Source organism: Oryctolagus cuniculus, chromosome X (assembly GCF_964237555.1).
Source record: "Oryctolagus cuniculus chromosome X, mOryCun1.1, whole genome shotgun sequence".
Classification (NCBI taxonomy): domain Eukaryota; kingdom Metazoa; phylum Chordata; class Mammalia; order Lagomorpha; family Leporidae; genus Oryctolagus; species Oryctolagus cuniculus.
The window spans coordinates 112,670,263-112,686,389 of NC_091453.1; the positions used below are offsets into that span (position 1 = coordinate 112,670,263).

The 16,127-nt window shown below is 41.7% G+C and overlaps 1 protein-coding gene across 1 annotated transcript in view; it reads right to left on the reverse strand.

The window, feature by feature from the left end:
• Nucleotides 1-3,831: 3,831 nt before the first annotated feature.
• LOC103351977 (cancer/testis antigen 55) overlaps nucleotides 3,832-16,127 on the reverse strand; it is a 29,045-nt gene continuing 16,749 nt past the window's right edge. The window contains exons 4-5 of the mRNA XM_017349945.3: nucleotides 4,952-5,064; nucleotides 3,832-4,214 (exon numbers count right to left, since the gene is read on the reverse strand). Of these exons, the coding sequence (XP_017205434.2) occupies nucleotides 4,023-4,214; nucleotides 4,952-5,064 (305 nt within the window). The 3' untranslated portion in view covers nucleotides 3,832-4,022. The remainder of the gene's footprint in view (nucleotides 4,215-4,951; nucleotides 5,065-16,127) is intronic.

Below are 16,127 nucleotides of genomic sequence, written 5' to 3' on the forward strand. Positions count from 1 at the left end.
AAATCATATCAGTTTGTGCCTGAGATAGGGGTATGGGTAGTGTACTGACAGCAGGTAGGTATGAGTACAATTATTGGGATGCTTGAAATATTCAGTATGTTGATTATGACAGTGCTTTCATAACTGCATGCATTTGTAAAAAGTCATTATGCCCAAGAAGGGTACATTTTACTGAGGATATATCTCAATAAATTTGTACTTTAATATGTGTCCTGAGAAGACATACCCTGCCCTCCGCAGCCGCGTTTCAGTATCATGGTTCAGGTTTTGTTATTCCTGGCCTAAATAACCATACATTTATTTTCTTGTGGTTTCTGTGGTCTGCAGTCTGGCATGGCTTAAGTGGCCCCTTTGCTTAGTACCTCACAAGGCTGAACTTATGATGTGGCCAAAATTAAGGAAGAAAGATGTGCTTAGCTACAGGTTCACCTGCAGAAGAATCCAATCTAAGTCTGCACAGGTGATTTTCTCAAGATTTATTTATATATTTATTTGAACTGCAGGAAGGGAGAGAGGGAGGGAGGGAGAGAGAGAGAGACGAGAGACAGAGAGAGACAGAGCGATCTTCCATCAACTGGTTCACTCCCCAAATGCCCACCACAGGCAGGGCTGGGCCAGACAGAATTCAGGGGCACTGAACTCCATCAGGGACTTCTACATGGGTGTCAGGGACCCAATTATTTGAGCCATCATCCACTGCCTTGCTAAGCACATTAGCAGGAAACAGGATGGGAAGCGTGGCATATCCACGACTCACAGTGGTTCTCCATATGGTATGTGGGCATCCCACATAGTGGCTTAACCTGCTGTGCCACAATGCCCAGCTGTCACTCAGATTGTTCAAAGACTGTGAAGGCCTTGGCTTCTCATTGGCTGTTGGCCTGGAGATTGCTCTCTTAATGGCTTCTGAAGTTTACAGAGCCATCTCTGTTTTTAGCCACATGAACTTTCCCAACATGGCACCTGGGTCAGCAGTTAGGAGAGCCTCTACAGGCAGTTGGTCAGCTAGATGGAAGTCTCATATAAAAACTGAAATGATAGGTATGATATTGCATTGCATGTGCCATGGTTTATTAGTTAGAATGAAGTATAGGCCCCTTCCATACTCAGGGGAGTGGGGATTATATGAAGGAGTGAACACCAGGAGACAGGGTTGAAACGGGGCAACTTCTGATTTATCCTTCGCAACAGGGAGTGAATATAAGGAAGTGTGTGGGTTCTACCTACTGCTTGAGGTTGCCTAACCCACTTTGCCCCTGATGCAATGTCAGTTTCTTGACATCTTTCCCACCTCCATACAAATTGGCACTACTCACTATCACTTAAAATCTTTCTGGAGGAATTAGGTTTCAGGGGAAACTGGTTGCATGTAACCTGCCATCTGGGGAGGGTGACAGTTCACAAATTCACCAGCTATCTGAGTCTGTGGCCACCTGAACTCATGGGTTCCCATATTCAGAGCAGGGCTAAGGGAAGACACCTTACAAAGGTGAGAGGCCACTATATCAGGCACTGTAAACTTCATCAGCAGTGAACAAATATTGCACAGCCATCACAACCTTGACAAGGGCCAGCAGTGGCCAGCAATGGCTGAGCTAGTATGGGAATGAGGTTAATGATAATACTCCAAATGTGAATGGCAATTGTGGGCATCTGCTCACCTAACCCCTCAGCTCCTTACAACTTCCTGCCACCCAAAACAACATCTCAGAGGGTCCCTGAGCAGAGGGATACATACTGCAGGGAACACCCTTGCTGGTTCAGAGAACAGGCAAAAGTAGCTAGGTGGGAGTGACTCAGAGTCAAACAGAAGATTCATTCTGTAACAAAACAGAGAGTAATAAAAAGGATATAAATCAATTTCCAGCCCCTATAGAACAGTATTACCTCCCTTAGAAAAGGGCAGCATGACCATTTTTTCCTTACAGTGCTTTAAGTCAATTCCTACTCTCTTGAGGCACTGCAATAGCATTTTCTGCTTCACATGTGTATTTGCCTTTGGTTTGATGGAGATGGAATTTTTATAGACAACGATAAAAGTTTTAAATGATAGGGAGGAAGTCCTAGGACAGAATGAACTGGATCAACAAGCATAATGCAATAGGAAGAATGGAGCATACTCCAAGAGCAGTCAATGTGCCCTGTGGATGACGAGGCTGGGGGTGCCAGTCACCACAGCGTGGGATACAGTGAGTCCAACAACTGATTCCAGAGATAGAAGGTGACACCGTGATTTAGAACAGTTGAGTCTGAGTCAAGATAGACTGCACTGGGCACCTGGTTATGCGTTTAAGGAACTTTGAGCAGCATGCCTTGGGTAATGTAGAGTTGACATTCAGATCAAAAGTGGCAGCTGATATCCTACATGTGACCAGTTGAATAAAGTGAGTCTCAATGTTGAGAGAGTTTCACAACCACTTACAGAGCTGCTTTCAAGTTACAGGAAAGGGACTGAATACTTCTGACTCTATCAAAAAGATGAAGCGTAGAATCTTAATTATATTCTGTTGTTTCAATGGAAATGAAAATGGCCTAAATCAGATCGGTTTCATGGGCTGCAAATATGCTAAACATCAATAAATTGTACACTCTAGACATATGTGTACTGTATGTTGTGTCAACTGTGCTTCAATGAGAAGTTTACGACTGAACAGGCAGCAGGCCAGAATCAACCCCAGGGCTGTAATTTGGGAACCCTGCTCAGGATCAGTGCCTTATTTCCTTTCTCAGGACTAGTGTCCTTCCCCGAGTTGAGGACATCTGACCTCAGCATAGATGCATCCCTGGCATGCCTGGGATAAGCTCCATCTCAGAACACTCCAGCTCCAGCATCTCTGGTGGGCGGCTCATTGTACCTTCCAAGCCATTTCCTTCCCACCTATGGAAAACCAGTTACTATCCCAGCCCTCTGGTTCTTGCTCCTGGGGTTCTTCTGCCACTGAGCATGTCTAGCACGATGTCCCAGTGAGGGTTTGATGATCAAGGACACAGTCTTCCAAATTATGGTAAAGAACCATGGAGTTGACATATCTCTGGATGAAAAATGTTGAAAGTTCACCATGGTTCACCTGATCTGTGAGAATAAACAGATTCTGGATTAGCTGTGTAAAAGCAGAAAGGAAATTGATCTCCCCTAACCTGGCGCAGCCCATGTACTGAAGACTCACGGAATACATGGAGGTCGCTTATGGCACAGTGGCTGTGACTGAGTCCCACCTGACTGCACTTGGCACAATCCACTACTTCCTGTTCCCAGAGAAGCTCCTTCCGTATCAGCAATTTGGAGACTTCAGCAGGGAGAGGTAGAGTCTACTGCCAATGTATCTCTCATTTCTAAAGGTGGCTGTATCCAAAGGTATGTCAGGAATAAGGCTGCTTTGGAATGACAACATTCACAAGAGCCCAACTGACCACAGCTCCAATTAGCCCCTTTGTGTCCCAGGAGCTACTGCACCCTGAGGCAGAAAACCAAGGGGCCTAAACAGAAGACATTTCCATGAAGGCAGGCATTGTGTCTCTGTGCTCAAGCCTGCCATCTCCACAGTTGGCATTGGGAAGGCAATCACAAATTGTGGAGTTAACCCAGGAGGCAGTGTCCAGTCTAGAGATAAAGACTGCAGATACACACTTGAAGTGGGCAACTCACTACTGGGTGGCTGAGAGGGCCCACTGGACCACAGAGCACACTGAGAATAGCAAAATCTCCATCATGTATGTATAAAATAGGGGTCAAAAGAAGGAAAACACCATATAAAGTGCAAACACCTCTGATATAAACTGAGAGGCAGCAGAGAAAGTCATTAGCCAGGAATAAGCAGAAAATGTCTTTATTTAATGATGAAAAACGATGAACAATCTCAAGAACACACAGAAAATGTAGTCTAAAAACTCAGGACTTGAAAACTTGTCTAAGAAGTGGTTACTGACGTTTACTCATTTCTTTTTTTTTCAAAAAAACTTTGCAATAGGCCCTGTACTACCCATGGAAGAAAGGATGCACAGAGAATAAACGAGTTGTGCTTTTACTCTGTTTCCTCAGGGCTGATAGAAACTGCTCTCCAAATATAGCCTGCATGAACACTCTCCACTACCACAGCATTGACGACATCAAGGATTTGAGGCACGTATCCATCAGGAAGTATCAGAGAATCCAAGGTGAAGAAGATGGCATCATCTATCACCCCGTTTCTTCCATGTACACTAGTAATGAGCACCTGTGGAGGTAAATGATGGAAATGATTATGTAAAAGCAGCACATATGAAACCTGCTCTGCACCTCCCTCTGGCTCTCAGCTGCAGGTCACTCCATGCCCACCCGTGATTCCCAACCTGGTTGGCACATGGTGAACACCTGGGGTGCTTCGTAAACACACCCATGCCCAGATCCCACATCAGAATCTCTGGGGAGAAGGATTATGTCTCTGCTGAGAAATCTGTGATAAATATTACTCAGTGGCCATAATCTCTGCAAGTTAATGTTGAGAGAGTCAAAGAACTGGGTGAGGTAGAGATGTGGAGATAAGCAGACTACCATCTCTCCCTACTTCCCCTGTCACGTTCTACGATCACTATTTTGTCTGAAGAATCATTCAAACTGAATCCTTGTAATTTCAGGCCCCTCTGTATACCAAATCACACTCCACCCACTGCATTCATTCTTTTATTCCAGGTGGTACATAAAGGATTTGTTTTCTGCTTTTGTTCTCAGAACATTTTATTGCCTCTCAAGTAAACTATGTACTTCACATCTTAGCTTCATGAGTGATCCACATTATTCTCTATGGCACTTCATAAGTACAGCCTTTTCGACAAGGAAATACTATCCTTTTTGGCAACAAATGTTTTGTGTTAGGTTTCCCAGTCCACCCAAGAGAATCCTGAACAACAGGATTTATCACTAAAGAAAGAAAGAGCAAAGATCAACGTCAAATGCAGCATTCAAACCACCTACCTCACGAACGTGCCTGTGTCTATGAGGCCTCACTGACAGGATTGTCCTGCTCTGCATGGTTGGCTGGATGTAAAACCGAACTTGCATACAGTCATGTGGATAAGGATCGAATTCTAAAACAGCCACCGAGAGAAATTAAGTTTAAATGGTTGTTAGATTTGCTGATGCTGCATTTCACAAGTGTTCTCAGGTTGGAATACCCTAAAGCAGTTCCTATTGCATCTATGATATATTACATCATGCTATAGACATTGATTCTTCTCTATGGATTTAGCAAGGCCATATGGGGAAAAGTGTCAACAACTGCACATCAAGCATGGGCAATCTTTTTGGGAGCAGCCCAGGATGTATTAAACAATCAAAACTCTTCCATGAGAGGCAACCAAGCACAAAGGGAAGAGCACAAGCCTGAAGCAGGCTACCTGGGTTCAGCACTTACTCACTTTGCAACTATATGAAAGTGCTTATTCTCTGTGCTTTAGTTTGCCTCTAAAAACTGAGAGGCCTAACAACAGCACTTACCACGTTGACTTTCAAGGACAATTAATCAATCTCTATAAAACTCATACAATACTTCCAGGCACACAATCAGAACCAAGAAAACGTTTATTGCTATCAACAGTAGCATTGGCAGGAGGACATACTGCCACAGAAGAATTGAAATTAATTTTGAAGGTGTTTTGCACAGGGATGCACTCTATGTATGCTATATTTTACATTTCTAAATGAATATTTATAGATGATTTACAATAAGGTAAAAGTGAGTCACAAGATACTTAGAATGTAGAGCAAATGTAATTCTCAAACACTGCTATGGGAAGCTGTAAATCAGCACAACCACTTCAGGTGGTTAGCAACATCTACTAAAGCTCCACTTTTCTGTGCACTATGACCCAGCATTTCCTTGTCCTTTTATAGTCATTTCTTTGTCCTTTCCCTAATTCCATTACAATTAATTTTAGAATGACCCAAGACATGCACTGGACCTCTAGTATCTCACTCTCTATTTTTTCTATCCCTATTCCTTTTGTGGGGCTTTATATAATAGCTATAGGCTGAAAACTCCAAAATGTACAAACCTGCAGCTCCAATTAACTTCAGATTCATATATCCATATTCTTATCAAGTTATTATATACAAATTGAATTTCCACTGTTTCCATGCACCCAAGTCTGCATCTCAGTTCTTCGAAATCTCAGAAAATGAAAACCCTTCCCTTTCCACTGCTCAAATAACTTTAAACTAACCCTCAACCCTTCTTTCTGTCATACCAAATGTTTGATCCATCTGCTAATATATTCACCTCTATCTCCAAAGCATTTCCAGAATCGAACCAATCCATACAGAATCTATTTCTACTAACTTTGCCTAAGTTCCCATCATCACTTACCAGGAATATTGAATTAAACTCTTGTCTTCTCAAATCCAGTCTTGCCCTATACAGCCTATTCTCAATGCCACAGCCAGAGCAAACATCTTTTTAAGATGTACTTTATTTATATGTATCTTATAAATACACCATTAGGAACATAATAATTCTTCCCACTATACCCTCCATCCCTCTCCCCCTCCCCCCTCCTCCTCCCTCTCCAGTTTAGCTCAAGAAAGAAAAAGAAACAGAAAGAAAGGAAAAATAAAGAAAGAATGGAATATAAAAACTAAGAGAACTGTTCCTCAACAGTCTATCCCAGGGCTGTTCCATGTATTTGCTTCTTGAAGGTGATTTCACTTTTTTTCCCCTTCCTCTTTCCCCTCCCTTCCTCCCCCTTCTTTCCTTTTAGAAACTCAATTGTCTTTAATGAAGAACCCAAGGATGATGCATTTCTTGTGAGCTCTTAGACATAACTTGAACTTATGAGACATAGTATTATCCTCCTTTAAGTACACTAAATGGAAGTGATTCTTGAGAACAAGTTTTACTATTAAGTCTCACGATACAACCCTTTGGGGACAAAGGTACCACATGGGAAGTTAGTGCACTCTTGGTATTTATTTAAAAGATAACACTCTTATGTATGACATCAGTGATCACCCAAGGCTCTTGACATGAGCTACTTCAGCCATGGAAGCCTTTTGGATTGATTAGCTCAACAAGGCCATAACCAAAGTGGAAGTTCTCTCCTCCCTTCAGAGAAAAGTACGTCCTTCTTTGGTGGCCACTTTGGTGGGTCTCACCCACCGAGGTCCTTTATGTAGGACATTTTTTTTTTCCACAGTGTTTTGGCTTTCCATGCCTGAAATGCTCCCCCTGGCCTTTCCAGCCAGACTGGAATGCCTTTGAGGCTGTATCTGAATTCAGAGTGCTACTTAAAGCGATTTTCATTCTATAAGTCTGCTGTATGGCCTGCTTCCCATGTTGGAGCCTCTGTTCCTTTTTAATTCTATTATCGTTTCAAAACACTTAGTCCTATTTATACGATTACTTTAACACTTGATCCTAATGATATGGTCATTTTAGCACTTATTCCTATCTATTTGATCTTTATAACATTTAAGCTGCTATTTTTATCAGCCAGCTTAAGGGATTTGGGGGTTGTATGGCTAGTTGTTAAGCTGTACTCTTAGAAGTAAGTCCGTGGGAATGCATGTTGTATAGAGCAAACATCTTAAAGCACAATTCACCTCCTATCTTGGTGTTGAATTAAAGTTGACCTATAATGACCTCCATTTTTTGGTGAGTGCATTACAAAGCCCTTTCTATATGTAATGAAGTACAACCTAGCCATATGTGCAAGGAAGTTGTAACCTACCAAAGAGTATATTCTAGTAGGGAAGCCAGTAAGCCACAGCCACAGGATGAAGGCAGACAATTTACACCCAAATAAGGCAAAACCAGAACTGTGACAATCAGATAATCTCTATTATACCTGGTTTTTCTTTTCTAGTAATAAATACAACTTGCCACATAGCAGGTGCAAGCATTTTGAACTATCTTTCATTGGAAATGCTGCCGTTCTCAGACATTTTCCCTGTTCAAGTGCCTTTGATAAGTCTCATAGTTTTTTCTTTCAACAACTATATCATTTAAATCCCCCCAAAGCTAAATCCTTACAATGACTTCTAAACCTTTTCAGTAAAGCCTTCCCTGGATAATCTATTTGAAATTTTAACCCATGTGTTTTTTTTTTTTTTTTTGACAGGCAGAGTGGACAGTGAGAGAGAGAGACAGAGAGAAAGGTCTTCCTTTTGCCGTTGGTTCACCCTCCAATGGCCGCCATGGCTGGCGCGCTGCAGCCGGCGCACTGGGCTGATCCGATGGCAGGAGCCAGGTACTTATCCTGGTCTCCCATGGGGTACAGGGCCCAAGTACTTGGGCCATCCTCCACTGCACTCCCTGGCCACAGCAGAGCTGGCCTGGAAGAGGGGCAACCAGGACAGAATCTGGCGCCCTGACCAGGACTAGAACTCGGTGTGCCGGCACCGCTAGGTGGAGGATTAGCCTAGTGAGCCGTGGCGCCGGCCATAACCCATGTGTCCTTAACCTTATATTTTTTCATATGAGTGAGCACTTTTAGTCCTAGTGCTAGGCATACTAGCCAAGACAACGAATACTAAGGGACCATAAAAAACCTGCATACAAATGTTCTGGGGAGTTTAATTCATAATAGCGAAAAGCTGCTAATAGCTAATAAGACCATCAACGAGGCCATGAAGAAAGCATTATATATTTGATATATCTGGACTACTACTAGACAAGCAACCACACAAATGAGTCCAAAAGCATTCTTTTTTAGTAAAAAAAAAACCATGAAATATTACATAGTCTGATTCCATTGTATAAAATTCTCAAACAAAATTAAATGTGTAGTGGGAAAGGAAACAGCACTTGTTTGCCTGGAGGATGAGGACAAGGATTGCTTGAGTGAAGTCATGATTAGGTAATGTGCAGCTGGGAACACCCAAAGAAACCTGTGAAAATTCCATACCAATACAGTATCTGAGTTGCTGATACACATGTTGGAGTATTCAGGAAGTGCTGAATCAACATCTGCACTATACTTTCAAATACATGAGAAAATAAAAGACAGACTAGTGGGTAGATGGACAAATCCATGGATGGCTATGTGATAGAACAAGTATAAGAACATGTGAAAGACAGAATCCAGGTGCTGGTGATGTGGTTGATCACTGTAACACCATTTCAAATTTTCTATATATTTGAAAACTCTTAATAAAAGAAAGAAACATTAAGCTAGGATGTAAATTTCCACATAATTCTTGTTGCAGTTCACAGAGTGGCTACTAGCACAATGAAATATGAAATGCACCAAGCACTAATCTGCCTCTTTACAATGTTCTTTTTAGACACCAAATGACTAACATCCCTCTTCCCATGACTGTATAGATGGTGCTTGATCCTATAACCAATTGTCCTTGGAAATGGAACAGCTGCTCTGGTCTCAGGTGGTGATGGAAGAGGTATCCAATATTAATGGCCCAGCCAGCCACTTGGCAGACTGTTGTTACTGCTATAGTCTATGCAACAGCCTAAAAAGGCAAAATTCTGCTGGGCCATTGGGTAAGCAGGATCACTGGGAAATTTGGGATAATGTAGATTAGGTTTTTCATGAACCATTTAAGGGAAATAACACTTCAATAAAAAGGCAAAATGCTAAGCCAGGCTGCCCTATCATAAAGGGTAGAGATCACTACTAATGCTGTTGCTGTTGCTCTTGCTCTTGCTATGGGGTAAATACATAACTGCTAAGACATTTGATCATTCGGTATTTTTTTTTCATTACAATAAATTCTTTAACAGCAATAAGTATATATTTAGGGAAGATAAGTAATGAGTTGGTATTCCAAGAATGTTGTTGAATCTATGACTTGTACAATTCATCTGTGTAATGGAATGAATATGTGTGTCCTCCCTCCAAATTCTCACTTTAATTTTCAGAGAACCCAGTGTGGTTGTATATGGAGATGAGGCCTCTGAAGATATAACTCAGGTTAAATGTGATCATAGATGTGGTGCCCTAATCTAATGAGATCTTAAAAGAGGAGTCAATAGCTCACTTGCGCGCTCTCTCTCTCTCTGGCTTTCTCTTTCCCTGTGTGCACTGAAGAATGCACGTGATGACAGAGTGAGAAGGCAGCTGTCAGCAAATCAGGAAGAGAGCTCTCACCAGAAACTAAATCAGGGGAAATTTGGTCATGAAATTCTAGCTTCCACAACTTTAAGAAAATACATTCGTGTTGTTTAAACCTAGTCTATGGTATTCTGTTACTGCAGCCTAAGCAGTTTAAGGCAATCTGTCAACAGTTAGTCTTCACAAAGAGGGTTTCCACGATATCACTGAACCACAAGAAGACAAGAACCAAAATATACGGAAAGCATTAGTTTTATAACTTCATAGATATTCTAAGAAGACACAAAGACCACAAGTGCATATGAGAAGCTACAGAAAGTATATCTACATATACTTTCAGGATGCATGTATTTTCTGCTCTATAATATTTCCAACAATTTTTACTACAGTTTTTCTTAAGTACACTGGAAAAGCAAAAGAACCCCTGCTCATAGGTTAGCTACATTAGCAAAACTTCACATCTAGCTCAAAGACTCAAGAAGCTTTAAACAGGAAAAAGCATTAAATAAATTTCTGTAGGCATTTGATTCTTTCTGTCCAAACCATGAAATTGAAAGGAAAAAGGAAAATCACCTCAGATATCTAAAACTTCCCTGATGTTCACAGCTAGAATTCAATATTATGATAAGCTGCTCTGACACCCACAGTCAGATCCGTTTGTCCTCCTGTTGGACATAAACCATCTCCTGGGATGCAATCTCAGAAAAAGTTACTCTGAAACCATGTACAAAGGTAACAAAACAAAGATACCTCATAATTTTACTAAGCACAGACAAAACTAAGAATAAATGTGTATCAACGTTTCTGAGTAAACACAAGGTTCTCAGAAATTAATGAAATGATGGAGAAGAAAACCACTAGAAGTTGGTTGTGGTACAAACATTCATAACTATATCCAAATCAGCTGATAGTCCACCAAGTGAAATTGAAGGTGTAGTAAACCAATTGTATATAGTTAGTGTTTGGGGGGTTTGTGCTTATTCAAAGTACATGAACCATAAAACTTCAAAAACAAAATTAATACTGAATACAAGAAGATACTTGTCTTAGCATGGCTGTACTAGCTGTTTCTTTTTGCTGTTCCAGTCACCAGATTTTCGGTATGCTAGAGTCTCTGAAGGACTACTATGTAAATCAGTCCAATGTCCAACCCTAAGAGTGAATTTTTGGGAACGGAGTCCTTTCAATTTTGGTTACAGCTGGAAAATCAGTAAAATCATTAAGAAATATTTCACCAAAGAGCTGGCGCCTGTGGCGTAGTGGGCTAAACCTCTGCCTGCAGTGCTGGCAACCATATGGGATCCAGTTTGAGTCCCAGTTGCTCCACTTCCCATCCAGCTCTCTGCTATGGCCTGGGAAAACAGTAGAAGATGGCCCAACTACTTGAGCCCTGTACCCCTGTGGGAGATCTGGAAGAAGCTCCTGGCTCCTGGCTTCGGATTGGCTCAGCTCTGGCAGATGAGGCCATTTGGGGAGTGAATCAGCGGATGGAAGATCTTTCTCTCTCTCTCTCTCTCCTTCTGTCTGTAACTCTACTTCTTAAATAAATAAAATCTTTAAAAAAGAGAAATATTTCATCAAAAACTTCACAAATGTGGTACCAAAATTTGCTTTTCAAACTTTAAGAATATCAGAATTATTGACATGAAATTTGTAAACAGAAAGATGTTGAAATTTTCCCTTAAAAACTGGAAGCAGTAGACAAACTTAACTAACAGAGCTCACAGTGGTATTAAAAAGTAACATTGGCAGGGTCGGCGCTGTGGTGTAGCAGGTAAAACCACTGCCTTCACATGGGCACCAGTTCGAGTCCCAGCTGCTCCACTTCTGATCCAGCTCTCTGCTGTGGCCTGGGAAAGCGGTGGAGGATGGCCCAAGTCATGGGCTGTGGGCACCTGAACTGCTAGGATAAACGTTCTTCCTAATAACTTTGTTTTTGAAAAAATTGTGGATAATGCTATTTTTAAGGATTTGTTTATTTGAAAAACAGAGTTACAGAAAGGGAGAGAGGGAAAGACACAGAAACTGAGAATTTCTAACCAGTGATTTATTCCCCAAACAGCAATAATGGCTGGGGCTGGGCCAGGCCAAAGCACAGAGCCAGGAGTTTCATCTGGGTCTTCCACGAGGGTGCAGGGGCCCAAGTGCTTGCACTATCTTCCACTGCTTTTCGAGGCACATTAGCAGGGACCTGGATTGGAAGTGAAGCAGCCAGGACTTGAAACCATACCTATATGGGATGCCAGCCTTGCAATGGCAGATTAACCCACTGAGCCATGATGCCAGCTCCAATAATGCTATTTTAGAGGTACAATCATAAAACCAATCTATCAGTCAATGTATAAATGTTTCCAAATAAGATTTAATTTTAATCAATTATAACATCCTCTTTAGTTTCAAAAATGTCCCAGGTTGTACAATAGGAGGAAACTTCAAAAAGTTCATAGAAAACGGAATTCAAAGATAACATTTCTTTTTTTTTTTTAACCTATTTTTATTTGAAAGGCAGAGTTACAGAGAGAGAGAAGGGGGGAGAGAGAGAGAGAGAGAGAGAGATCTTTCATGTGCTGGTTCACTCCCCCAAATAGCCACAATGGCTGGAGCTGGCCCTATCTGAAGCCATGAGCCAGAAGCTTCATCCAGGTCTCCCATATGGGTGCAGGGGCCAAAGAACATGGGCCAACTTCCCCTGCTTTCCCAGGCACATTAGCAGGGAGCTGGATCAGAAGTAGAGCAGCCGGGATAGGAACCAGCACCCATATGGAATGTTGGTACTGCAGGTGGCAGCTTAACCCACTATGCCATAGCACCGGCCCAAATAATGTCTATTTTCTTATTTTTAAAAATTTTTTAAACTTTTATTTAATAAATATAAATTTCCAAAGTACAACTTTTGGACTATAGCAGCTTTTTCCCCCCATAACTCCCTCCCACTCACAACCATCCCATCTCCCACTCCTTCTCCCATCCCATTCACATCAAGATTCATTTTCAACTATCTTTATATACAGAATATTAATTTAGAATATACTAAGTAAATATTTCAACAGCTTGCACCCACACAGAAACACAAAGTATAGTCTGAATACTAGTTATATCATTTGATTCACATAGTATAACACATTAAGGACAGAGATCCTACATTGGGGAGTAGGTGCACAGTAACTCCTGTTGTTGATTTAACAATTGATAATGTCTATTTTCTACAAACTTTTTTTCAGACACCTCATGGAAGTTATGCACAACGCAGGAACAGCTTAAGCTGTAAGAGGGGTTGCCCAACAGAGCTGTGGCCATTGGAGGAGGCATAAAAGCACTGTCAATAGCCCAACAATGAGATAGCTAAAGGAATAATGATTCCAGGATCTCATTGCCCACTAGTCTCCTGTACGTGACCCATGGGCTAAAGCCAACTGCAAAAATGCCAACAGTGGAAATGAGGATACTTCAATGACTTCACCAGTCACTAAAGAAGCATATTGAAAAAGGGTTGGGGCTGGCGTTGTGGTGCAGTAGGTTAACACCCTGGCCTGAAGCGCTGGCATCTCATATGGGTGCCGGTTCGAGACCCGGCTGTCCCACTTCCCATCCAGCTTTCTGCTATGGCCTGGGAAAGCAGTAGAAGATGGCCCAAGTCCTTGGGCCCCTGAAGCCACATGGGAGACTCAGAGGAAGCTCCTGGCTCCTGGCTTCTGATTGGCGCAGCTCCGGCCATTGTGGCCAACTGGGGAGTGAACCATTGGATGGAAGACCTCTCTCTCTGCCTCTCCTCTCTGTGTAACTCTGACTTTCAAATAAATAAATAAATCTTTAAAAAAATAAAGTAAAACTATAAGAAGGGGCCGGTGCTGTGGTATAATGGGTAAAGCCACCGCCTGCAGTGCTGGCATCCCATGTGGGCACCAGTTAGAGTCCCAGCTCCTCCACTTCCGAGTGGAGTGAACAAAAAGAAAAAAAGAAAAGAAAAAGGGGAGCTGCATGGACCAAATCCTCCTTTCTTCCCAACTGGTTTCTGCTACTGCAGTTCTTGTTCTTGTTCTATTAAGGATGGCACAATCTGCCCGGTTCTCCAAGCTGGGAAGGTCTATCATCGCAGACTCTTCCTGCACCTCTCACATGTAATCCCTCAACAAATCCTAGAGATTCCATCAGGATAACATTTCTCCTATGTCTCAGCTCTCTTCTGTTCTGTTGCCAATGTCTAATTCTTACTGCCATAATCTCTTGCCAGGATTATTAGACATGATTTTTGTTGTCCTATAAATTTATATGACAATAATGTTCAAAAATTTATGCCTTGAGCACACAGTTGTCCCTTGGCATCCACACATGAGAATGGTTTCAGGATCCTCCACAAATACCCAAATCCACAGATTCTCAACTCCTGTACATAAATTGGCACAGTATTTACATTCAACCAAAGTGTATCATTCTATATATTTTAAATTGTTTCAAGATTTCTTTTAATACCAAATAAAATATAAATGTTTAAAAAAAGAAAAAGGGGAGCTATCCCTAGATTAACACATTGGCTAGCTAAAAAGACTTCTTTTTCTTTTTTTTTTTAATTTACATTTTAATTTGAAAGGCAGAATTACACACAGAGAAAGATCTTCCATCTGGTTTACTCCCCAGATAGCTGCAACTGCCAGGGCTGGGCCAGGCTGAATCAGGGAGCCATGATCTTTGTCCAGGTCTCCCACATGTGTGGCAAGGGCCCAAGCCATCTTTCACTGCTTTCCTATCCATTAAAAGAGAGCTGTATGGGAAGTGGAGCAGCCAGACTTGAACCGGCATCCATATGGGATGCTGGTGTTGCAGGCAGAGAGTTCACCCTCCACACAACACCGTCCCCCAACAGAAGAATCTTCTTGGGATTTAATCTGAGAATATCAGTTATGTAATTATGTTAGTATCGTCTCATTACATCAAGGAAATACCCGAGACATGCTACTTATAAAGTAAATTGAGGTTTATTTAGCTCACAGTTTTGGAGGGTCAAAGCTTACGCAAAGGTCCCATGGCAAAGGGTGGAGCATATGTGTAGGAAGAATAAAAAAATAAGCCAGGAAACAGAGAGAATGGTCAGGCCCAATCTCAGGCTTTACTAGACCTCCCTCCTCCAGGTTCCACCACCTCCAGTGCCATTCAAGGACCAAGCTTTAACACATGGGCCTTAGTGGGACAATTAACATTCAAACCATGACAGTATTTAACACAGAACCAAAGCTACACAATCTAGATCCTGATGGCATTAACAATTACCTTCTCATGCCACCCCTCATTCAAATAATACCACACATGCTTTTCACACGCCAGCCATCCTGTCCTCCCTTTAGATCCTACAACATGCCCCAATTTTTCCACCACAGGACTTTTACACATGCTCTTCATTTGGAATATTTCCTCCAGCTGGTGACTTACATTGAGAAGTCTCAAATCAAATGTCACCCCTTCAGAGAAGCCTTCTGTAATGTACTATCTACAGTAAACCAATCCCCTCAGTTTTACCATCACAGTACGTATTCCAACCCTCAAAAGCAGGCAGTCTATAATTTTTTTCTTAAGTTTATTTGTTTACTGTTTTATAGTGTTCCCCTTTAGAGTATGGAATCTGAAACACAGTGAGGCACTCAAATATGTATCTAATTAACAAGGAAATCACACATATTAACTCTTCATTATGTGAAACCAAAGAGGACCATTTCCCCTTCTTTTGGATTCCTACTATTTTTCAATCTTGAACCCTTTCATTGCTTTCACTGTATTTCATTGCTATATTCCCGGCAAGTATTCTGACAAGCCTGAGGATGACTGGTAAGAGGCCTTCTTCTTGGATCCACTTTCCCTGTCACCTCAGTGAGGTCTATTACTCTGATTCACTCCACTCATTTTGCAGCAGTAAATCTCTTCACCTGTACCTTCGGTCTTATCCTGTCCTTCTGCCTCAGAGACCTTGTTTCATCAGTCCTCTCCGCTCTCTTCTGCAACTTCAATAAATTCTCTTCACATTACAGCTGTGCTCAACTACTTCCAATCATGAAAAGAATTCTTCTAGTGAGGCTACCACTGGTGGTTACATGTTG